The following is a 25,727-nucleotide window of genomic DNA, read 5'->3' as shown; positions in this document are numbered from 1 at the left end:
ATGGCCTCCTTCTATATCTTGCGGACCCCGCCACGTGTGGTGCCCGCTATCTTCATTTGCTGAAATGCTTCAAGGCACCCCAGGTCTTAAGATGAACTGGTTCCCCCGGCCTCATCTACAGACTGATTTGGCTGGCAGTCAAACATTCCCCTTCGCCGGTTTCTTAATATTTAGGCATCTGGGTTACTTTACACCAGGAACTTAACTGGACACTCAATATCCAACCCCTTGTCCTTAAGACCAAATCTTCAGTGGAAATCCCTTCCCTTAAATGTTATAAGGCGTACAGCATTATACAAAATGATGATTCTACCATGGTTCCTGTACAGTTTTCAGAATTTACTGCTCCACCTGCCGCGGATGTGGACCGGATCGCTGGAAGGGATAACCGCCACGTTTCTGTGACATGGGTGTCGACCCCAATTTGCTTTCACGTATTGCCAACGAGGTCCTTATGATAGTGACTTGGCAAATCTTTACTATTTGGCTTCTCACATCCTCCTTATTCACGATTGGTTTAATGGGGGATGGTCCGACCCTGCTTACTGACTAGAATTGTCCCGGTTGGGCTTTCCCCGCCTACAGGCCCTGCTCTATGGCTCTCCAATCCCTACTTCCATGCCCCAAGTAACTAGAATGGTGTTCCTAGCCTGGAGAGCAGCGCTTAGACATGTGCAATGAGAAGCCAGGCTCACACAGCAGACACCCCCTTCCTCAACCAGGTGCCATGCCAGAGAGGTAACGCTTCAGGGTTTCATGGCCTGAGATCCTATTGGCATCACCCAACTGGGGGACATCTGGTCCAGGACGCACATACGTTCGATCCAAGACCTTCAGACCACCTACGCCCTAGCAAATACCCAATTCTATAAATATCTTTAAGTCCGACATGCTCTTCACACTCATATCCTGGTTTCTGAAACCCTGCCAGAGTTTAGTCCTCTTGAAGCCAAAATCCTTACGAAAAAACCTTGGTCGCCGCTGAATCCCCCACATTTACCACACCTTAATTATTTAGTCACCTGGTACGCTGCATCATTTAAAGACCCAGTGGGAGTGTTGGCTGGGCCCCATTGAGGATGAAGATTGGCGGGAAGCCATGATGGCCCCCCGAGAGCTTATTATCTCCACTTGACTGCAGCTGGTTCAAACGTATTAATCTTTATTTTGCCTACCTCTACCCAGCCAGAATGCATAGGGAAGGCCTACGCTCATGCCGCTGACGTGGAACAGATCCAGATGATTTTTATCACATGGTATCGTCCTGCTCTGTGGCTATGAACTATTGGATCATGGTGGTCCGAGATCTCTCAGATGTCCTTGGGTGGGAGGTTTCTCTATCCACCTTGTTGATATTGCTTGGTGTATTTGAGGACTCTGGAGGCCTCCTGGTCGCCAAACGTGATACTGCTGCTTGATGGATGTCCCCTGCTCCTCCCACCTTGTCGGTTGGTGGCGAGGTGTAGACTGGTGCGCGCAACAGGAACGTGTGGTCTATGAGGCCAGAGGATGCTCCTGCAAACCTGGGCAGGTTTGGGGGAAGTAGGAGATTGTAACTGGTATAAAATTCTGGTTGGCACTTATACAGTTATGTTGTATTATTTGAGAGTAGTTGAGTCGCGCAATTGTTACCCTTTCTTCTGTATCGTAATGCATGTGAATCAATTGTTTAATCTTACCACTTCTGTGGTTTTAAAACCAATAAAATATGTTTACCAAAAAGAATATACATATCATTTGGTTTAGATGACCAAAAAAACAAGTTGCTTATCTTCAGTAACTCTTGTTCTGGTAGAGAATATGGGCCTGATTTGTGTCATTGGATATAATGCACTTGTAATACATCGGATGGGATATCAGTCATGTTTGTGATGGAGTAACCTGTCCGCCGGACTGTAAATCTGGCCCTATATCTAACCGCAGAATCCTCACCTTAGAATACTCTCCAGGCTTAGGACTCGATCCAGAAAATCTTTAACAGTACCTCTGTGCGTCAGTAGGTAGTGTGGATCAGATCTGCGTCATCGTCCGCTTCAGAAATGATGTGCTGAAGCCCATATATGTGCCTCCGTGGCACCCTGACATCAGGTTCTTTTGGGACTATTTCCACACCAAAAAATGTGTAGCCAAGTCTGAATCATGTTTGACCAGTGTGCAGTATCTAATAGGGTCTTTTAGACGAAGATTCCAACTTGCCAAATGTGAAGGATGGGAGGGTCGGTGAGAAATCTGCAGTTACAGTCTTTATCAGAAAAAGTGTTACTAAAGGCTTCTGATGGAGACTTCTAGCTGCATTTTCCTCACTATAGAATAAATACCATAGCAATACCTCCTGGAATTTAGGTCTGCGAACTAGCTCAAACCAAAAGTCCTGTAGGAGTGAACAGGCGAAATTCCTATCTGGGCTGACCTGACTGTCCAGGAAGCAGTTCCTTGTGAAGGTGTGGAGTGAAGCACATTTGGCAGCTTAGCAGATATTCAGGTCAGGTATCCCCACATGCTAACGCAGTAGGAGCAGCCTTGGTCCTGGTGGAATGGGAATGATAGCTTTCAGGAGACTGTTTTCTAGCTGATGCAAAGCCGATTTTGATACAGAGTACAATCTATTGAGAAATGGTCAGTTTCTGCACTGCCTTGCCCTTTTTCACTCCAGTGAAACCCAATGAAGTGCTGACCGTCCACCCAATGCACTTTGGTGCGATCAATGTTGAAAGAGAGCTCTCTTTGCATCTAGACAGTGGAGTCTCTACTACTCTGTATAAGAATGATGTGAGGCAGAAAATGTTGGCAGTGTGATGTTCTGGCTCATATGAAAGGGAGAGACAAACTTCGGCAGAAGAGGGCGTGTACGAAGAACCAGTTTGTCCGGGTAAAAGGAGTGTATGGTGAGTGAACTGACAGAGCTTGAAGCTTGCTGGCCTTCCTGACTGATGCAATGGCCTCTAGGAAATCTATCTTGAATATCATCAGCTGAAGAGAGCAGCTGTGCAAGGGCTCAAAGGGACAAAACAAGAGGTATGTCAAAACTACATTGAGATTGTATTAGGGGTATAACAAAAGAGGTAGGAGGGAACAAATGTTGCAAACCTTTGGGAAAATGCGTCACAAATGGAGACTTAAACAGGGACAGTAGATCCAGCAACTGCAAAAATGCTTATATAGCAGAAAGGTAAATCTAAACAGTGCTTTATTGGGCAAATGACAACGCAAACCGAGGCATCGCCAACAGAGAAACGGAAGGGGAGTCCACTTGTTGTGAGGTGCCCCAAGCCAGAAATGTGTCCTAACGGCAGACTTACAAAGAATTTGTCGAGGGACACCTGGCTGCACAAACAAAAACTGCTTTGGAAACACCAACATGCAAATGTGATGACATTGCGTGTACTCAGTTGTGGCAAACAGATTGAGCCATGGTTCTCCTCATTCTCTGAAAAGACCTTTCGCTACCTCTGGGTGTAATCGCCATTCGTGATCCACAAGGCATCGACTGCTGAATAAGTCTGACCAGACGTTCAGAGATCCCGCCAGGTGCTGCACGACCAGAACATGTCTTCGTGCTCCAGCTAAGTTCAGAGGTACAAAGCCTCCTTTCACAGGGTCCACAATCCTACCCCGTCCTGTTTGCTGTAATACCACATGGCGGTTGTGTTGTTCGTGAACACCCACACTGGCCTTTCCTTGATGGATGGGAGGAAGCGTTCAATGACAAGCAGATAACCCTCAGCTACAGCAGACTGATGTTGTGTTGACATATTGTGGGATCTTTTGATCCTAAGGGGGTTTAGGGGTATTTAACCTCATGATCCGTGGCACCTGAAGAATATTGATAATTTTGACCTAACTAAATGATTTGGTGCATTCAAGTACCTACCTTATACCCCGCTTCGTTTGTGTATTGTGATGCTGTGCTGAGACTCTGCCGGAGACCAGTGTTCTCTGATCTCCACCTCTCTCAAATGGCAACTCCAACCCACAAGTGAAGTGATGTCAGAAGTTATTTCTCTCCTTTGGAGCGGATGGTGCCTGATCCTGACGTCAACTGGATGGCGGTTTTGGGTGAAGGGCTCAGTTAAGTGACCTGGAGGCAGAGGCAGGCAGAGACAGCCAGAGGGGCAAGGGACTAGATAAAATGCTGGGTCTAGCTCCTGCGTCCTCTGAGGGTTCCGCCGCTCTGGCCACGAAAAGGCTGGGAAGCCTGATGTACGAGGTGTAAGGCTGACATTGCAGATGCCTATATGAGCCCTGGCTGTGACCACGGTAGAGACTAAAGTGTTGCTGTGGTTGAGGGAAGCCAGAGAGAGGCTCAAGGATCTAGAGAGGACTTAGCTTTCACAAAAATACTAGAGTGCCATGTTAGCCTTGTTGCCAAATAGGCAGGAGCAATCAGAAAACATGTCAATAAAGGATTATTGGCCATCCCTGGAAAACTCAGTGCACTGCAACAAGGCATGGCATCGCGCTGTGCCACCAAAGAAGCCACGGTGCTACTTAGAGAGTCGGTGGTGTCCAGTCCACATTCGACAACAAACTTAGCTGTGTCCCAGCCACCCAACAAAGCTTGGTTGAGGATAGCTTGGCCCTCTTCAGGGAGCATGGGCAGCAGTTTCACAATCGAGTCCCATAGAGTATAGCAATATTGGTCCCAGAGACAAGGTCAAGCTGGTGGAGGAAAAGATTAATTTCCCTAATGCACTAGGCTCTTGAAATCCCTATCTGGTGGGATGGAAGGGAATGTGCTTGGGGGTTTGAAGCCTGCACCATCAGGCTCTCAGGGGAGGGATGCTGGGAGAGGAAGGCTGGGTCTCCTATTGCCGGATGACAGAGACAGGCAATCAAACGGTGCACAAGAGCCCCTGTGCAAGGTTTAGCCCGTGCTCCCAGAAGAAAATCTGTGAAGGCTTCATTCAAGGGGAGCAATGGCTCGATAGAGCTCGCCTCCGTATTAAGCATCAACATCAAGACGTTGGCCTTGACCTCGACGGCTGGCAGATGCAGGTCCAGGAACGCTGCTGCACTACACATCACAGTCACAAAGGATGTGCCTTCTTTCGAAACAAGTCCCGGAGGAGACAGCATGCCGGATTCTGGCAAGATATTCAGACCACTGGCGTCACCCAGCTCCTCATACCAGTTTTCTTCCTCTTCAGGGTCCATATGCCTTTTCTTCACCTCCCCCCTTCAGGTAGGAAGAGCCTGTCAAAGTGCAGGGGTTAGCATGACCTGGACGGCACTGGAGTCTAAATCAAACATCGTCTTTGAGACGGGAATCGGATAGGCTTGTCATCCAGCGGCGCCGGCGGTGTCGGAGACTACATTGGGCAGATTGGGGCCAGGGTGGGTGGAGGCACCTGTGCCTGCATGCATCAGACTGGAATCAGAGTGGATCCAGAGAGCTTGTCTGGCATCAGGGGCAAACCTGCAACGATGTCTCTTGGGTCTATGGGGCAGAAGGCGCACCAGAGGGAGTTGGTAGCCCAAATATGACATGCATGGCACCACAGAAGTCTTTTAGTTGGGCTCCACCTCTGGGGAACTCTAGGAAGCACAGAGCCAACTGTCGGCTCTGTAGTGAAGTGCGGGAGCCGGGCATCGAAACACAGCTTTTGGACAGGGAAGCCAAAGAATGCTGGAGTTACAAGACTTCAATGAAAATGATTTTGAGTGTGGAGACAACAGTCGGTGGGAACGGCTCAGAGTGGCCCCAAGAACTGCGACCTGGAACTTTGCAGCACTTTCTTCTGCTGCACCGCCAGGAGCTTCATTGCCTACTCGCAGATCACCTTGGGGTGCACCGACTTGCCCTCAGAGATGGCATTGGGGGTCGTGGCCTGACCATAGGCACCAGAGACGGACCATGATGGGATAAGACAGATATTTGTCTGTTTAAAACTCATAGGTTTGTTAGGAGGACATATCCCCTAGCATACTTGGAGCAACTGCTCAAAAAAGGGTCAACAAAAAGTTGAAAAAAGTGGTTAAAAAGGGTAAGGGTGAATCTTCTGAGCCACTCTGTTGGCACAGAAAGAAAGTAATTGATATCAGAGTGCCGGTGTGGCGCATATAAGGCCACCGTGACATCTCTTCCGATGCGAAGTAAATAGCCATCACCCACCGATGCGCAGAGGTACTGCTCAAGATTTCCAGGTCCAGTCTGATTCTCTGAAAATATTTTAAGGTGATGAATCTGCAGTTAGAAGACTGTCAGAAATACATGTTATTCAAAACACAGGAGAGAGACAGTTCTAAATACAAAAATCAAGGGGTTACTGACATTTTCAACAAGGGCACATTACCAATGACATAAAATAAGGGAAGACTTCCCCAATCTTACAGCTTTATTGCTCAATATTGGCTTATTATTAGGTCCGTAAAGATCTAGTAACCTCACCAACACCTGGCTCCCAAATGTTTCCTGATAGCACCCAAATTCTCTAGGCTTCGTTTCAAAGGTAAAAGTTCCATTTCAGCATTCACCAAAATTATCTCTGTTTTTTCAATTTTTTTGTTACAATAACATTTCAATATTGTTGGGTATTGCTGCTAAACACAATTTAATCGCATTAGCATGAAGACAAAACTAAGGGGAAATGTAAAAAACTAGGCCTCTGTAGCCTCAACAGTAGTGATAGACAGCATAAACATTACGGATGTCTAAATGTATGTTCTATTCTGTTTATTTTGTGCACTAGTTATAAACAAAGCTATTTAAGTATACAAAGAGCAGAAGAGGCTAAATCCATGATAGGAAGTAATTATTGTGATTTGTAATTATAGCCCCAGTGGCTTTCAATTGTACAGCTGTCCTAGAACTGACTGTGTGTGACATTAAGTATGGTTTTCACACGTCCATTAAGCTATATATATATATATAGATATATGTATGGATTTTATAGAAGCTTTCCTAGCATTATATATATATATATATTATCTACTGGCGGTCGCCAGTAGATAATTATAGTTAGGACCGTGTTTCCATAGGAAATCTGAAAATTCTATTTTGAATAACTTTGGCGCCGGTTGACGAATCCTCGCGAATTTTTCAAAATAGGTGGGGCGCTCCGCTCCTACCCTGAAAGTCTCGGGGTGATTAGTCAAGCGGGGGCCGAGAAAAAAGGGGGGTCCCAAAACACGTTTTCCCCATGCATTTTTCCATAGGGACCTTTAGTCCAAGGTACACCCCGAACGGCTGAACAGAATTATTTGAAATTTGGCAAAGAAAGTCCTCAGGTCAGGGATGTGCCTTTTGAATATCTGGAGTCAATCTGTTCAGTAGTTCCTGAGAAAATTTCAGTTAAAAGTACATATATATCTATAGGCGCGCACCGTGCGCGTACGGTAAGCATACCGTACGCGCACGCTGACGTGCGCGAGCGTAATTCTGATTGGTGGTTACATGACAGTAAACATTCCAGTCGGTCGAAATCAGGAAGTGTCGGCTGCCATCTTGTCTCTCACAGTCTGAGGCAGTGAAAAACAAAGGTGGAGAATGTGAAAAGGGGGCAGGGTGGACAGTTCCTGACCCCCTAGCCTTTGTCAGGGGGTCACTGAAGGACCCCCAAGGATGAAAAAAACTTTTTTTTTCCGAAAAAGCGCGGGGTGCGCGCACTGTACGTGCACGGCACGCACAACGCATCGTGGGTGCTCGGTGTGCGAAGCGCACTGAGCGACCACAGCACGCGCACGGTGCGCGCACGGTGAAGAACCTGAAAAAAAAAAATATTAATAAATACATAACTTAGCATTTAAAAAACCGTACAAATTCACTTAAAAAAACATAGGTTTCACACACGTTATAGTTAGGAATTAGCATTTAAAAAACCTTGCAAATTCACTTAAAAAACCATAGGTTTCACACATGTTATAGTTAACTGGACATTTCACTCGTAAAAAACCAATGAAATTCCCCCGTTATAGTTAGTGCAGGCAACTATAACTCACGCGACCGCAATCCTCTGCTGATGACGTCAGATATTATATCACTGTATTTAGACACTTATTTACCCATGTCTTCTTCCATTAATCTTTAGCTATACATATATTACAAATATTTATTTTTCAGGAAGACACATATTTAATTAGTGATGTAATATCTGACGTCATCAGCAGAGGATTGCGGTCGCGTAAGTTATAGTTGCCTGCACTAACTATAACGGGGGAATTTCATTGGTTTTTTACGAGGGAAATGTCCAGCTAACTATAACATGTGTGAAACCTATGGTTTTTTAAGTGAATATATATATATATATATATATATATATATATATATATATATATATATATATATATATATATATATATATATATATATATATATATATATATATATATATCATATGATGCTAGGAAGGCTTCTATAAAATCCTAAAAATAAAGGTGTGGGAAGACACAATTTGTCCCCTTATCATTTTATATCATTGTCTTTCTGGTCTAGAGCATTGGTGATTGTTACTTGGACTCCAACACTTTTTGTTTTTATGTGTGTCTTGATTTCTATTGGTCTTCAACTATTTTTTGTATTGTGATTTTGCTTTAGGAATTGCTATCTCATGGAATCAGTGCCTGTAGTGACCAATATTTTGAATACATTATTGATTTGAAGAAAAAAAAAGTGAATAATATTTCAGAGCAAAGTGACACTTGAACAGGCTGGCCAATACCTGGCTTTTACGTATGCAGAATAGTCAGTACGGTAGTCTTGACAGAAGATTTACGGATGTTTTTCTGTTTGACATTTTGAGAAATTCAAATAAAGAGCTAATAAATTTAACTTCAGCCTAGAAAATATTCCCTGGTCTTGCAAAGTCAAATGAGCAAAGTTAATAATGGTCTTGCTTTCTTACATCAACTAAAGGTATGCTTCAAAAACTGCAAGCCCAGAGACTAGATTTCCAAGACTGCTGTACCATGAATGTTTCAATAAGGAAGCTTTGGGTTGTTTTTGGCTTTCAGTGCCCACAGCAACGTAAAAGACACCATTGTAATACCAAGTAATTAAGATCTGTTTTGCTGTTAAACGGAGTAAAGTATCAACAAAACAAAGCACATGTTGAGGAGAACTGAAAGGAAGGTCCGATAATATTAAACGTTATGTTGTACTGTATGTTCACAACTCACTTGCTCAAACTCTTCCATGTCAACTTCTCCATCACCATTAAGGTCGAACATTTTGAAGGCAATCTCAAAATTTCTTTGAGGTGCTGTTAAGAAAAGCACAGTGCAAACGCATGAGAACATTTTCAATAAATAAAAACAACTACATTTAATATACAAAGATATTTTGGATTGGCGTGGTACAATTCTCCTAATCCAACTCTTCCACAAATAAGGAATCAGTACAAATCTAATCTTAGTGAATTTCGTTCTGGATGTCCAGACGCCCCGACGCTGCAATAACCTCTAATGGGTTTTAGACAACCAGGTGAAAAACATACATTGCTTCAGTACAAACATATTTATATGGTTACAGAGTACGTCCGCTGAAGGTGATCTCTATATTCTGTCCTCAGCATGAAATAAATGGGGCAATCTTCTTTTTGATAATCAGTGCACAATATCAAAATATTGCTAACAAATAGAGTATATGGTATAAAGCGCATTTAATAGAGAGCATGGAGAAGTGTAGCTCACTGGTTAGAGGAGGCATACCCTGAAGCAGAGGTCAGACCCGGGACCAGGGTTCGATTCCTGACGCGGCAGGGTTCGGAGCCCAATTGTCCACGGACTCGATAATTCTCGCTTCGGTGCCCACTCCAAGCACGAGTTCACACTATGCAGCTCTGGGCAACAAGCTTGCTTAATCTCCACAACGGCCCCCCGCGGCGGGATGCCTGGCTTTCACCTTGGGGATACCCAGTACGGGTTATCTCACAGGGAAAAACCAGGACGGGTTCCCAATGCAAGCGCCGAGATGCCCACGGGTAAGTCGAGCGCTATATAAAACATACATACATACAGCATGAGGTACTTATATTTTCACAAATTAAGATAAAAAACAGCTAGAATAGGCGACAGAAACATAAGTGCAAAAGCTAGACATAAATACAGTTCACATACGGTGTGAATAGATCAATGTTAGCAGTTTCGACTTAAATAGAAAGATTCCATTACCAAAGTTATACTGAACAAAGTCTCTATCTTTTTAATTTCCAAAGTGAAAGATTGTCATGAATGAATACGGTATTGTAGAGCGCAATAGCTGCCCTAAAAACACAGCGTCCAGGCGCTAAAGGTCACAGACGATGTTGTCACGCTCCGATTCGATTAATACGAAGAACCCTCATTATGTGCGTATTTTCCAATTTAAGGGTCCTAGTAGGTGTGCATCGCGGTGCCAGCTTCTGGAGATGCAGTGGCGGGTCTTGGTTAGGGCCTGGCAGCCAATAGGAGCATTCTGAATTTTACTCTGCTGTGGTCAGGGAGCCAGCAGAGACATTTAAGATGTGAAAAGACTGGTAGACGTCTATGGAGTTAAAGGACCAGTTCAGTGGCAGCATTTTGAAAAACATGCAGCCAGGCTGCGGCGTATTTGAGAAGGCTTAAATAGAGGGTGCTCCCATAGTGCAATCTAGATGTGATAAGGGATGACACAATCATCTTTCTAACATTAGAAAGTCCACGACTTTACTCAGAGATTGAAGAAGCAAGACACAAGTACTTTCTACAGTGGAAATCTGATTTCATGCTCAAATTCAAATTCTTTACTGTTTCGGCTGGGTTGGGGCCGGACTAAGTTTCGGTGGCCACCAGATCTATTCATCCGTGCATGTCTTTCATAGCCTCCACTGTCCTGTCCAACCTACCTAATTTGGTACCTATCTCCTTAAATGTGTTCACATTAATTTCCAGCAGCGTGGCTATCATTTTTCTGTTTGCTTTTCCTTATCATGTTTGTAGCTGACAAGGAGGATGTAGCACTATGCCACACCAATAAGCCAATGAGTGCAAAATTTGGACACCAGCCCTTCAAGAAGGGTAGTATTTGCTCAAATGTTCTTTCTACAGTCTACTGGGCACCTTATCCACGTTGCAGCGGATCCCCACAGAGCCCGCCACTTAGCAGTCAGCACTAAGCCTTCAATTCTGGCCATCAAAGAAGATACCCATAGAGCCTTTGCAGTTTGTCCAACCAACAGATGGAACAATTTTTATTGCTGTCAGACCCATCACAGGGTCTCACTTAGACCCCCAAAGCCACCCTCACCTTCACCTGTGTGCAACCAGCTGTTCAAGTTCATGCACTGCTAAGCACTGAGATGTTCACTGTGCCTTCACCCTCTCCTGTGCCTGGCCAGGATGGCAATTAACTGGACATGGACAGGACAACAAAGAGACCGCACCCAAGACAACGTAGCCATCAGTCACACTACAAAGAGAGGACATAATAGCCTCCACAGCAGACCCTCTCCTTTCAAAACAAGCTCTCAGGCCCCACCCAATCACTTTATCACTAGGTCCGCCTCTGCCAAAGCCTCCACCAAGCTTCCAAGCACAGCCGCTGGATTGCTGTCTCCAGTGACACAGTCAACCAAGTCTAGGCACCATCAAACTCCCGAAACTTCTAGGTACCATTTCTAATTATCTGCTAATTTCATGGACTTACCATTGTTGGGCCTGGCAATTAACACATTAAGGGGAGATCTCTAAGATACTAACGATATGACCACCAATTATCTAACCCATGACTCAAGACTGCTTTTTAGAGAACATATGTGCAGGCAGCTAAAGGCTCTAGGAAGATACTAAATATTACAGGTTTCAGTGAAAAGACTTATTGTGATAGCTTGTCATAAGGGGCCTCCTCCGTCTAAAGATGGTTGGCAGAGAGAGCATTCTGTAGCAGCATTGAGAAAGAATATTTCAGAACTGTACCGGAGACTTCTACGTCCAATGATGTATTGAAAATATATTAATCCTATCCGCTGGCTGTTGCGATCATAGGACGATTGACAACAATTTGAGGATACAAGTGATGAGCAGGATGAGCAGTGAGGAACGTTATAAACCAATACCACAGAATTTTCTGCTTTATCAGCAACCGTTTACGTCATCACAATTTTTCATACAAGATGAAGGCTGGAAATGTAGATCTATAACTATGTTTGGAATGGTTCGTGCATGTACAAGTAACACAAGAGTATGTACTGGACTAATGTTGAAATAACAATAAAAAGTGATGGTGCTCAAATTAGTATACTCTGAAAAAGAACCAGAGATTTCTGACAGACTTTTGCTCATTTGAGGTTCACGCACGGATGCAAAAAACTGTAAAAGGAACCTTAAATACTAATGAATAGAAAGGAGTTTTCCTTTTGTCTGCTGTTCAGCAAATTATTTTCGTGTTTTTTTTTTTTAACACAAAAGTATGTGGCTTTACTGCTCTGATGGACTTATCTTATTCTTGAGACCGAGGACCTGATTAGGATGGTGGTACGACCGCCACTGACAGGCCGTCGGATTAGGATGCGGTCGGTTTGACTGCTGCAGTCGAATGGACCGACCGGCGTGTCAGACAGGCTCAAAGTGCCAGTCGGGCTGTTGGTCAGATTGTAATCCCTAAAATAGGGGTGGTGCCTACGCAGGCACCACGGTAAAGATTATGAAATGTCTTTCCGACAGCTTTTCCTTGGTGGTCGGACTGCCATAGAAAGGCAGTCGGAAAGCATCCTCTGTGGGCCTCTGCCATGAGGCCCGGGGGTACCTGTGGTGCCCCCCCCCCCCCTCAAACATCCATGCCCCATGTGCTGCAGCCCTTTTCTGGGCCACAGCACGAGTAACAATGGAAAAGGGTATATTTCTGACCGCCCAAATGGTGGTAGCATCTTAATTTGGCAGGTGGAACCAGCGACTGGACAATTATAAACAAAAAAGCAGTTTGGTGTACATTTAGGGTTTAGCAAGCTTTATAGCAATACATTTGGTTTACTCACATGCAATATCTTTCTAAATAGATTGTGCATTTAATCTGTACTTTAGCACAGTCATAATATAGAAAAATAAAATACATACAGAATGAATAAGCATTGAGTAGGATAAGATGGAGTGAAATGGTGGACTACATCCCAATATATTTTACATGAAGCTGTAAATTAACCACACAGCTTCATATTGCTGAATTGGCATCTTTCCTTGAGACATTTATTGTGGCTCATAGGCACCATACATAAGTAACAAACACTGAAATAGATTAACACTGGAATATAATTAAGGCTCCCTGTTTTCAGTTTTTACAGATTTTTACAGATAAATACAGACAGAAAACATTTATTTTTTTGTATGTATTTATTTTTAAATGTGGATAAAAACGGAAATTGGGGTGCCTTTTGAGCGATTCAAAACAATGTTTGTCATGACTGCCAGGCCAATAGATGTGTGGATTGATAGATAAAGGGGTTAAAAAAGAAAGGAATTTTAGCAAAGAGGCTTAAACAGCAGTAGATATGCACAAGGTTGATATTGAAATTCACATATTTTCATATAATGCACTGATTTATCTTCTGCAGGTGTTCACAGCACTGAAACCTGGCAGACATTTAAGCATAAGTGCATATTAATCGGTTACATAAATGTGGAAATATACTAATTTCAGCTTAATTTTTCCACGAAACCCAAAATAAATATGGATAAATACAGATAAAATTTGCAAAAAATAAATATGGATAAATACAGACGGAAATGGCAAAAAAATAAATACCATAAAACCGGGAGCCCTAAATATAATTCACTTAAAAAGAACTGCAATTCTATCTGTTACAGAAGAAACCAATCCTAACAAAACTACCGAACCAGGTAGTCTGAGATGTACTTCCGACTAAATGTACCTTTGGCATTCCAGAACCAAATATTGAGCACAGTAACATACCCTGTGTATATACACACACATGCATAGATGCATGCAATAGCAAGTAATTAACGTGGACACAAGTGAATGAAACTGATTATATTAATAAGAAAAATGGTAGAGTGCTTTGGTCAACTAAGCATATCTAACTTTCCACTTGCGGTTGGGGCACATCTAAATAAAACGTTAGGATTATAATGAATTTAGAACAACGATCTAAGCTTTAAAGGTAACACTGCATAACTTGATATGATTTGATCACCACAGAGGTGCATCTTTTAACGTGTATCAGGAAGGATGTGTATACTCGGGTGCTGCAATAACAAGGCTCTTTGATCAAACAGCTGCCTGGTTCAAAGCCTCATGGACACTCCAGATTTGCGGTCACTGGACATACACCCAAATAGTATAACCTGAAGTGAACGGCTATCACTTTGTAATACATAGGATTCTGCAATCCACGCATAAATGCAGTGCTCTAATTTCTTAATAATCAGCAAGTTGTCACGCACTCAGTCACCAATTATAAACAAAAACTTTTAGAACTCAACTGTAATAAGTTATTGCAGTCTAGTACAATATCTGCTGTCAGAACCAGCAGCCCAGGTGAAAGAAAGGTCAGGCCACGGAACAGCTGTTTAAAGCAACAAAAATGAAATGTTGATTTTCTTTCTTCTGCTCCATTTGTCTAGCTTTCAGTGGCTAAGCAGAAAGAACCTCATTATTTTTTGTATTCCTTAGAGAATTATGGAAAAGTATGAATCTTTTTTCATGTTTCTACACACTCTGAGTTACTATAGCTTTTATGTTTTTTAAATGATTGAAATTGAACTGTTTTCTAATATCTTTTTGCAACAAATATCTAAAAGGTTTTTGATGCGTTTAATTTTGCACTAGAGGTTCTATTTTTATTCTTCATGTTTGCAAACATGCTCTCTCTTTCTGAAAGAGCTACGCACCAAGGTTTTAACTAGTTTGTGGGAAAGGTGATGTGTGACCATGTATTATATTGGGTGAAGTACCCCATGCCGTACATTACAAGGCTATAGAAAGTCACCTTGGAGTTCCATAACCTTATAAAGGAACTTTGTCTTCACCTCGTTCATCTAAATGGTTATGGAACTCCACGGTGACTAGCAATATCCTTATAATGTATGGCAGGAGATAGTTTATCCCTTATACTACATTCAATATTTTCTTGTACTACAGAAATGGCTGTCCACAAACTTTTGTGCCTACCTCAGGAAGAAAAGACTCTAGGTACTGGTGCTTAGCAATGCCAATGAGTTACAGTTTTTAGGTCTCGGCTAGCGAAGGCTGCGCTTGCGCAGTCTCGCTCGCGAGATTTCATGTTTTTCAGAAGAGGGGCTTGAACCCGCCCCTCTTCTCCATTGGCTGGCCTCTTAAATGCTGGTCAGCCATTGTAGAAGAGCTTTGTCTCTCCAAACAAGCCCCGTCTTTTTCGGATTCGGGGTCGTGTTTTTTACTTTCTTTCTCTCCTCTGGAATGTAAACATTCCAGCCAATGGCAAGAGGAGAGAAAGAAAAACACGCCCCCAGATCTGAGAATGCCGCTGCGTTTCTCCGAGGCATTTCTGCTTGACCTCGGAGAAAGGCGGCAGTGTTCATGGCTCTCGCCAGGTAAGGCGCTGGGACTGATTTCTTTAGGTTTTAATTTTTTTCTTTAAACAGTCCTAGAGGCCCCCAAGGTTATCGCGGTATAAATGTCAAAACTTACAACCTCCAAACCCAAGATTTGCAAGGGTCACCTGCCCCTACTAAGGCGAGCTTTTAATACGAAACCGGGGTAGGAGGGCGGCATCTTCCTTTAATGTATTAGACTGATGGCACCATTGCTAAGCAACTGCTCCAGATAATAATGCAGTAGACCCCACACCGAAACGGCCAACCAGTGCCCTGCCAAAACAGAGGGACTACTTCCTCGTAGATGCAGAAATCTAAAAATAATGAAGTGGGGATTTATTGAAGAAAAAAAACAGGAAAAATGTATTTGCTCATTACGTATCGCACCAGCTGCCTTGGCTATATTCTACGCATGAGCTGCCGACCAGGAAGTGTATTCGGCAATCCATTGACTTCCGTCCTCTGAACACAGTTCCAATAAACAACTAGAACGCTAAATGGGCTTTTGGTAAACTAGTAGCGGCCGCCATGCTGCAGGACAAAACAGATTTCCCAATTCCTTCCATTCAAGACAGTGGAGGAGGCTGAGTTAGTCTTTAAAAAAAAATCGCTCGTCACTAGTCCTGTCAGAAACAGAAGCTGGGGAGGCCAGAAGCGTTTTGTCATGCGTCGTACATTTTAAAATCGATTTTAGTTTCCAGTTCCCTCGCATTTTCATACTAAGGAATTCATTAGTCTTTTCTTTCAAGTTTACAGTTTGATATAGCGCGAACTTGGCCCAAAAACACCACATCGATTAACATAAGCATCTAATTACATTACACACGATCAGCCGACATCGGAAGATGTGATTTGCCCAAAATCACATGGGTTGAACCGACGCCATGACTTGAATCTGAATCACTAGCCCCAAAGTTGGCAGCTGTGGTCATTAGGTCCAGGGGTTTAAGTGGGATGAAAAAAATAGGGCGTCTCTCATAGCGGCGTGGCCAATGTAATTAAGGGCGTGGCTTAAAACAAAAACTAAAAATCTTTGCTTAGAATAGTGTGCCGCCCCATTGGTATTTTGCTGCTTCTGTCATTGCATCCACAGATATAATACTACTCTCGTTTTATGGAGAATGTCCTTGACATTTTCTTACTACTAAGTACATCTCTGATGACAGCAGCTAACAGACCTCTGTGTGGTTAACATTACAATATATCCAACCCCAGGTTCTGCTTGCACAGATGTATGTCTCAGAGACATTGAAAGACACTCTTTTGAATTGTAAGGATGCCACTCCTCTGAAATCAACAGGATAGATTGCATCCCTCCCTCACTCACCAAGTGGACAGGCCTGGGCCAGATGAAGTGTCTTTGAACTAGCTGAACAAGGTCAGAACTGTCAGTGTCTCTCACAACAGACTTGTGCACAATGTTTCAGTTGTTTTCGCGTGGCCTTTATTTCCTAGGAGGATCACTAAGTGTATTTTTCTAAAACTGTATACTTATGATTGATGTTTAATGGTTTTCCTAGAGAGAGATCGGAGTTTTATCTAGTTGAAGTTTTGACTCCTGGAAAGGTAGCACATAGGGTTACTGTGCCTGCAGCAAAGAACATGTACCATACAGATCACAAAGTGCACATTATGTAAATAGGTCAGTGGGCTACTGTGTGTGTGTGTGTGTGTGTGTGTGTGTGTGTGTGTGTGTGTAGGTGGCTCTATTTGTGTGTGGGTTGCTCTATGTGAGTGGCTCTGTGGGTGGCTCTGTGTGTGTGGGTGGCTTTGTGTGTGTGGGTGCAAATGCAATAGGTTTCACATTTAAGAGTGATTAAGATATTGACATTGTAAATAACAATGCCGTTTCTTTAACCCCTTCAGCGCGGCGCGGATTCCCGCGCCACGCTGAAGGTTCGTTGCGCGGGCGGGCTCATGACGGAACGGTTCCGTCATGAGCACAGCCCAACCGACGCTCATGACGGAACCGTTCCGTCATGAGCGTCGAAGGGGTTAAATGTTTTAAAAACAAAAACATAAACAAAAATAATGCCATGAGCAATGCCAATAGCTCTAACTTTAACAATGCCGAGACCGTTGCATTGTAAATGCTTGTTATTCATTCTTATTAGTCATTGATAATAACAAGGCCACTTTAAATGAAATGATGCCACAGGTGAGGGTCTATTGGGGTCCTCTTCTGAATGTTCAACTTATGAGTGTCTCCACCTCTCCCAAAATGTCATATTCTCCATGAGTCCCCTAATTTCTGTCACTTGCCAAGGTGTCCGGATTCTTGCCAAATGCCAAGTTTGTCAAGAGAATTTGTTGAGCTGAATTCCTAACTTCTATTTGCTTTTCTATAATGTACCAAAATCCTCCTGTAGCTTCCACATTGGTTTTATCTAGCCAAATTAAGTAGCCTTCGTTTGGCAGAGTAAAACCCCAGTTCCCTTGAAATCCAGAAACAGAAAATACGAAAATGTCTGCCATCAACTACACAAAAAGACTAACGACCAGCAAGAGAACGCAACACATTAAAGCACAAAATACGACTCTATATTGCTTCTTGATTTTTAATTGAAATGAGTGGAAAGCAGAGCACCACTTACTTGAAAGTACAGTCGTGAGGAAAATGTAATCCGAGAAAGAGATCAGTCCGCATTCTCCCAGCGTAAAGAATATACTGTCTTCATCGGCAAACTTCTCTTTCTCCTGTGACAGCTTCTATTTATTGCCGAAAGTAAAAAAAAAAGACAAATTATTTGATTACAGCTATTAAAATAGCCCAACATGGAAACGGAATAAAATCATGATTTATAAAGTTGTATGCATTTATATCTTCAGTCTTTAAAACTTCCGGATGAGGGTAATGCAACAAATTAGCTTTCTGCAGAACTAAGTGAGTTCTTGTAAACAAACATTGGCAAGGCCAATAGGTCTGGCGCTCGCTGCCATAATTTTGGCTTTGTCAATGCTTTGTTTGTTGTGGTCTTTTTAAAACTTTATTGTAAGGGGGGACTTGCCAGGCCCTCACTAACAAAGGAAAATGTCTAAATTGCTCAAATATTTGTTTGGTCTCAAAAATCACAACATTGCCAAGCAGTACCTGACAATGAAGGGGACTACTTTGTGTGTGAATGTGCACCTTGTGAAAGGGCAGAATGTCATCACTTACAGAGAAGTAAGCCCATGGCTGAAGTGTGCTGACCCACTGCTGCTTGCTGTATTCTGTATTGGATGGAACAAAAATGTGAATGACGATAACAGACCAATGAAAATAGAGCGGCAGCTGAAAGCCCCTATGAGCATGTATGTTATACATATCATTTTAGTAAAATCAAAAGGACTTGTTTAACGCCAGAGCTAAAAAGGGATCAAGAACGTAAGTAAAAATCATGGAGCAGAACTTCTGTATGAACTAATCCAAAACTCACAAAAAAGCATTTTGCTACAGTGGTTTAAGTGAGCTGCAACTTTACTTAGGATTTTGGGTGCACCCTGCTCACTTTAAAAGGAAAGAAACCTGTTTTTACACTTTTCTTTTTAGTTACTGATCCAACCAAAATGATTAACTAAAAAGAAAAAAAAACAGCGGTGTCATTTTGTAGGCACAAGCATGCGTGTTGCAGGCACATACAAAATGACACTGGTAGCCCCATCAAGAGCTTTTATGATTTTTTTAACGTTTTAGCTACGCTGCACAACATCAACTATGCTGTGCAGCGTGGGTTAAAACCATTGGCAGGGCCAATAGATTACAAAGGTGATACCTATTGTATTTGCTAATGCTTGTTTTGCTTTAGGAATTTTATTTCATACTCTATCTAGACAGTTCATCTTTTAGGTTTATTTTAGGATGGTTTTGGGGTATACGATTAGCATATAGGAGAGACTAACGAGTGTCCAATTATAGATTAACAAACGTTTAATTCCCCAAATTGCAAGTTTCTTCTTCCATGTCAAACTTTCTTCAAGACAAAAAAAGAAATGTACCTAACACCAGTCATCCTTAAGCTTTAAAGACCGAAATGAATGCATAACTGAGTTAGTTCATATTTGAACATTTCATTGAAAGGTTCTTGTTTGAAACCCGTATCCAAAGAGCCCTTCACACAAAGTACATTGGTAGAAGGAACAGTGTAACAAAAATAAACAAAATGTTTTCTTGCAAAAAAGAAAAGAAAAAAGGAACCATCGCATCATGCAAGCTGAGCGGATACTTCAAGCACGATCACCGCAGGCAAAAGACCGGTAGAGTAATATAGGAAACAGAATAACAAAAACACCACCACATCAGGAAGGTCCAGCTACAGAAGTACTTATCCCCAATGGTTACCTCTGTCTAGCGTCGATTCCATCATATACAAGATAAAGGGAGAAAAAGTGGTTAAGCAACAGCACAAACAAGAGCAACTCTGTATAAGCACTTTATTGTGTTAACTTGAGCACAACGCACACCACAGCAGTTTACATGCTACATATCACAGGGAAAGGTGGAAGACACCAGTGATCCAGCTCTTGGCTTCTGCCACGTTTAATACACTTTGGAGAAACTTGGGAATCGAGATCTGGGAACAACGAAGTGCTTTAAAACATAGATTGAGCTGCTTCAAAAGTCAGGCTCAAAAGCTGTGCAGAATAATAAACTCCTATAGAACTAACAACTTGGAAGAAGTTCGAAATTAACTTAATTTTCTCCATTTGTCATTTTCGCCCTTGGGGCATGTGTGTGCGCAACATGTGTGCACAGAGCAATTTCAGGGGTGCAACAGGGTGTCCTTTGGACACCCTTGCACCCTTGTAATTGCATGCGCAATTTGCGAGTACCTATTGGTACTCGCAAATTGCGCATGTAATCTCCCATTCATTCATGTGGGCCGAATGGGAAGCCATTCCTTATTTGTCGCAATTAAGGATTGCTTAAGAATCGCTATTTTCATAGCAATTCCTACATGCATAGGCATTTGCGAGCCCTTAATTGCGATTCCTTAAAAATCGCAATTAAGGACTCGCAAAATCCTAGTTTGATGCATGCGCCGGTTAGTCTACAAATACACCAGCGTGCCTCGGAATATTTTTTTTTTTTCTACAGCAAATATTCCCACCACCCGACCCTCCTTACGTTTATCCCTTAGTGTTACCGAAAGACTGACCCTGCTATTCATAAAGATGCACAGCTCCATCCCACTGCAAGTGAATTGAAGGTGCACCGGGGAAAATATGTCTAGCCCTCAACATGAAATATTACACACCCAAAAAACACCAAACACTTTGTTTTCCATCCAAAACATCCTTTACTTGTTAAAACAGTCGGAATTGTACCCCCACTGCCGGCGCCCCCTTTTCCCTGTATGCACATTTAACACTGGGTCCTGCCCTAACCTTGATTCAATGCAGAGTTTTAGAAGTATCTTGAAACAGGGATGGGTACTGTTTTAATCAGGAAGTGCAGTTTTAAACACATAGCTTCTAAGCGCTTCTTATTTAGTAACGTCAGATCCCCAGACATTCCACTGAGCACTTAAGAACATAAAAAACAGCGAGTTTAATTAATCGCAGCTTTGATATAATCCAAAAATCATATTCTCGCTAAAATTGTAGCTGACTAAAAGAGGATCCATGTTTTGCTGACCCAAAGTGTCATACATTTGATCAAGGAATGTTGGCAACTTACTTGTGTGTTCATCTGAACAGAAAGCAAGATATTTCAACTAAGTTGACAGGCACCGTTTCAAGGTGAAGCAAGACACCAGATGTCTTGCTAATGAAAGCTTCCCCATTAAAGGGGCTTCTTATGGGGCTAAGTATTTAGGAGTGCCACACAGTGTCCACTTTATTATTTCTTTCAACTTTGTGTTGCATGCATGCTGCCTTGCAAAACCCAACAGGCAAGCAAAGGCAACAGGTTTGGACATTTTAGGAAACAAATGTGGGATCACACTGCTTCACCTCCCAGCAGGTTCACCCCTAAGCATTATGGTGGATGCAGTTCATCAAGCGTGTGTACTTGCACAAAAGTTCTTTCGAGTATTTCACCAGGTTGGTGCAGATCAATGCTGGCCATTTTAAACGAGACGCTTCTATATTGAGAGAAAGGTTTGCGAGGGGTTTTATAGGAAGGTGAGTTGGCAAATGAGAAAAGTATTGAATGGATAAGTGAGTGCATAGATGGAGTCATAAATCAGTGACCTTGAGTATGTAGAATTAAAGATTGAGAGCGAGAATGGATAACTTTCTGAATATATAGGTGAATGGTTCAATAAGTAAGTCCAAGGAAGGATGCAAGCAAATTAAGCACATTTTACTCATCCAAGCCTCATATAACAGTCCTTAGTGAAGTAAAAAAAAAAAAGCCCCAAACCACAAATTTTGTGGCAGTGCAAGCATTATACCATAATTGTGCACCACTGTGCCAAAATGACCAAAACATATAAAGAATAAAGCATGATGCCAGAGCAAGAATTACACGGGAAGTGGGCACCGTTGTGACAAGAGGGACTCCAATAGGCCAGGAATTATACCCATTAGAATAGTGTTTAGACTACACAGGAATGGGCACCTTCCTTGCAAGACTGTCCACCATATGCCAAGAATGGCCAACATTGTACATGGTCAGAAATACCTATATTCTGTTTTGAACAATTACTTACTAATCCTTAATGCATCTAGTACTAAGTCAATAAAAATGTTAAATTTGCCACATGACTTTGTAACATGTATTTCGTCATCAGTGCTTGAAAGCAGCGAGTGCACTATGTTCCCAGTAACTTTGCTTTTGACAGTGATCTGCACTCAAGGGTATCCCTCACATAAGAGCTTCTTGTTTAAGGGTGTTCAAGAACGGAATCTCCTTTCCCATACCCTTAGAGGTGGAAAGAAGACTGCCAAAGATTTAAAAAAATATACTGTACAAAGGTATTGAAACACCTTCCGGCTAAGGACAGGGAGGTAGACACCTCAGAAAGGAATCTGCATGTAGATGGAGTACCTACCAGTAACATTATTACAGAAGATAAGTAACTTATTCTTCTAATGGATACTTCTACCTGTAGATTCCTCGCCTCTTGAATTAATACCAAAAGAAAAACTCCAGGAGGAGGTTCTGGAGTGGAACACAAGAACTGTGCTAATTGGACATATGAAGGTGATCAGCCCTACAAGTCTAAGTAAGAAACAACGGCATGCAATAAGGAACTGTAACTCTGCATAGCAATCCAGTGCATACTTATGCTGGTAATACACAAAACAGGAAGAACTGGGGTCACGCAGTAAGTGAGCAGGTGACACCAAAATATCATAGAAGGCTTCTGAAAGTATCCCATTCTTCAAATTACAATAAACCATAACATACAGGTCATAAGATAGACCCAATATTTCTCATTTCATATATATATATATATATATATATATATATATATATATATATATATATATATATATATATATATATATATATATATATTACCTACTGGCGGTCGCCAGTAGGTAGTTATAGTTAGGACCCCTTTTCCATAGGAAATCCGCAACATTCTATTTTGAATAACTTTGGCGCCGGTTGACGAATCCTCGCGAATTTCTCAAAATAGGTGGGGCGCTACGCTCCGCTCCTACCCTGAAAGTCTCGGGGGGATTCGTCAAGCGGGGGCTGAGATAAAAGGGGGGTCCCAAAACGCGTTTTTCCCATGCATTTTTCCATAGGACCTTTAGACAGGGCTACAGCCCGAACGGCTGAACAGAATTACTAGAAATTTGGCAGAGAGGTAGTCCCTAGGTCAAGGAAGTGCCTTTTGTAGGTTTGGTGTAAATCTGTTCAGTAGATTCTGAGAAAATAGCCTTTAAATCAATATATATATCTGAGCCAGCTTACGGTACGCTTACCGTAAGCTTACCGTACGCGTACGGTGGCGTGCGCGAGCGCGATTCTGATTGGCTGTTACATCTAAGTAAACATTCGAATCGGTCGAAACCAGGAAGCGGCGGCCGCCATTTTCTCTCTCGCACTCTGAGGGGGGGCTGTAAACAAAGGCAAAAAACATATAAAGGGGCTGTTTAGACAGCGCCCATGCACATAGCCATGTTAGTTGAGTCCTCAAAGATCCCCTAAGGCCAAAAACGGTAAATTTTTATTTTTTGAAAATTTCGCCGATTACGCTTACCGTACGCGTACGGTGCGCTTACGCTAAAAATTTTAATAAAAAAAAAAAAACACTCTCTGTGCATGGCGTATTATTGTCATCACTTACAAATTAAATTTAACAGATTACCTATCACAAGGAAGCGCATAATATGTCCTCCATGTGCGCACGGTGCGCTACGCGCACCGCGTGCCCACCTTGCGTGTACGGCACTAACTGTGTAAAGTGGGCGCGCGGTGCACGAAGCGCACCGCGTGCTCACTGTGCGCGCACGGTGCGCGAAGCGCACCGTGCGCGCACGGAACGAACTGCGTTAAGTGGGCGTGCACGCCACGAATGGCGTAAAGTAACTTAGCATTTAAAAAACCGTACAAATTCACTGAAAAAACCATAGGTTTCACACACGTTATAGTTAGGAATTAGCATTTAAAAAACCTTGCAAATTCACTGAAAAAACCATAGGTTTCACACATGTTATAGTTAGCGGAAATTTTACTGATAAAAAACCAATGAAATTCCCCCGTTATAGTTAGTGCAGGCAACTATAACTCACGCGACCGCAATCTTCTGCTGATGACATATGTGTCTTTATGAAAAAAAAATATTTGTAATATATGTATAGCTAAAAATGTATGGAAGAAGACATGGGCAAATAAGTGTCTAAATACAGTATTAGCATCAGCAGAGGATTGCGGTCGCGTGAGTTATAGTTGCCTGCACTAACTATAACGGGGGAATTTCATTGGTTTTTTATCAGTAAAATTTCCGCTAACTATAACATGTGTGAAACCTATGGTTTTTTCAGTGAATATATATATATATATATATATATATATATACATATATATATATATATATATTTCACTTAAAAAACCATAGGTTTCACACATGTTATATTTAGCTGGACATTTCACTCGTAAAATACCAATGAAATTACCCCGTTATAGTTAGTAAAGGGAACTATAACTCACGCGGCCGTAATCCAGTGCTGATGACGTCAGATATTACATCACTGTATTTAGACACTTATTTACCCATTTTTCCTTCCTTTAACTATACATATTTAATAAATATTTATTTTACAGAAAGACACATATGCATAGGAAAAAAAGCCCCTTGATGCCCAACACATAAATGCCAACGTAAACATACCAAGTCTATTTAGGTGCCTTGGTGCATGCAGTGTTGGATGTACTACAGAGAAAGGATAGGCTGACATACCCCAAACTTGCACTGCCAAAATAATTAACTCCCACAAGTGGGGGAACCCTATAACAACATCATGACTGGATAAAGTAAAGAGGAACACCAAACAACTACAACCAGAAAAATCAATACTAACAAATTGTATTTAACCTCATCAGTATCACCTGAAGAAAAAAAAACACAAAAAGCAACTGAAGGCCCAACTGAGGTCCCACATGTAGGTACTCCACATGCCTACAAGGTAGAAAGAACATCCCAACATCTGCCCCCATTACCGGTTGGACAAATGTTCCTACCCAACAATATTCGCTCTCTAACTAACAGAGCCGACAGAAGGACCAATAGACCAAATTCAAGCCAGCAAAAACATTGTCCCTGGAAAGTGGTATGTGACCGATACCCCTAAAGCAAGGCGGATGACAAAGAACCAACAACTTTGTCAACCTGCAACCACAAAAGATGTAACGCACAAGCTGAGAAGAATATCTCAGTTCTAACGTCCTAGTTCAAAAACAACTGCTATGCACATAAAGCAACATGATCCCACCCCAAACCACCTCAATATCCAAGCAATGGCTCAGGCATTCATTAAGTAGCAACAACTGTGAGAGGCAAGACACACCCATACTCCCATATGCAGATAACCCACAAACCTATCCAGTAAACACCCTGTAGCCTAAGAAATGTCACATATTGGGAAAGTAAATGGCTAGGCAGAAAGAAGTTGGCCACAAGCTGAAACATGTCCAAACGTAAGATAAAAATCTATGTAGTAAAGCAGGATATGCAGATCGGAAGGAAGGGAGGTCAGAGGGGGGGAACTGAGACAGCAAATTGGGGGATCAGATTGCTCAGAAGCAAGGACCCTCACACACCCAGGTGGGTGTCATGCTTCATCATCAGGGAGCTCCTCGTTGGGCC

The 25,727-nt window shown here is 42.4% G+C and overlaps 1 protein-coding gene across 3 annotated transcripts in view; it reads right to left on the bottom strand.

Annotated features, from left to right (window-relative positions):
- Positions 1-25,727, bottom strand: part of MICU1 (mitochondrial calcium uptake 1) — a 730,309-nt gene that overhangs the window by 284,026 nt on the left and 420,556 nt on the right. For all 3 annotated transcript variants that reach the window (XM_085603833.1, XM_085603832.1, XM_085603834.1), the window contains exons 6-7: positions 18,075-18,189; positions 9,115-9,197 (exon numbers count right to left, since the gene is read on the bottom strand). In XM_085603833.1, the coding sequence (XP_085459959.1) occupies positions 9,115-9,197; positions 18,075-18,189 (198 nt within the window). The remainder of the gene's footprint in view (positions 1-9,114; positions 9,198-18,074; positions 18,190-25,727) is intronic.

This window comes from Triturus cristatus, chromosome 1_2 (assembly GCF_964204655.1).
Source record: "Triturus cristatus chromosome 1_2, aTriCri1.1, whole genome shotgun sequence".
Lineage (NCBI taxonomy): Eukaryota > Metazoa > Chordata > Amphibia > Caudata > Salamandridae > Triturus > Triturus cristatus.
The sequence above is the reverse complement of the archived record's forward strand: the minus strand, read 5'-3'. Positions and strand labels throughout refer to the sequence as shown.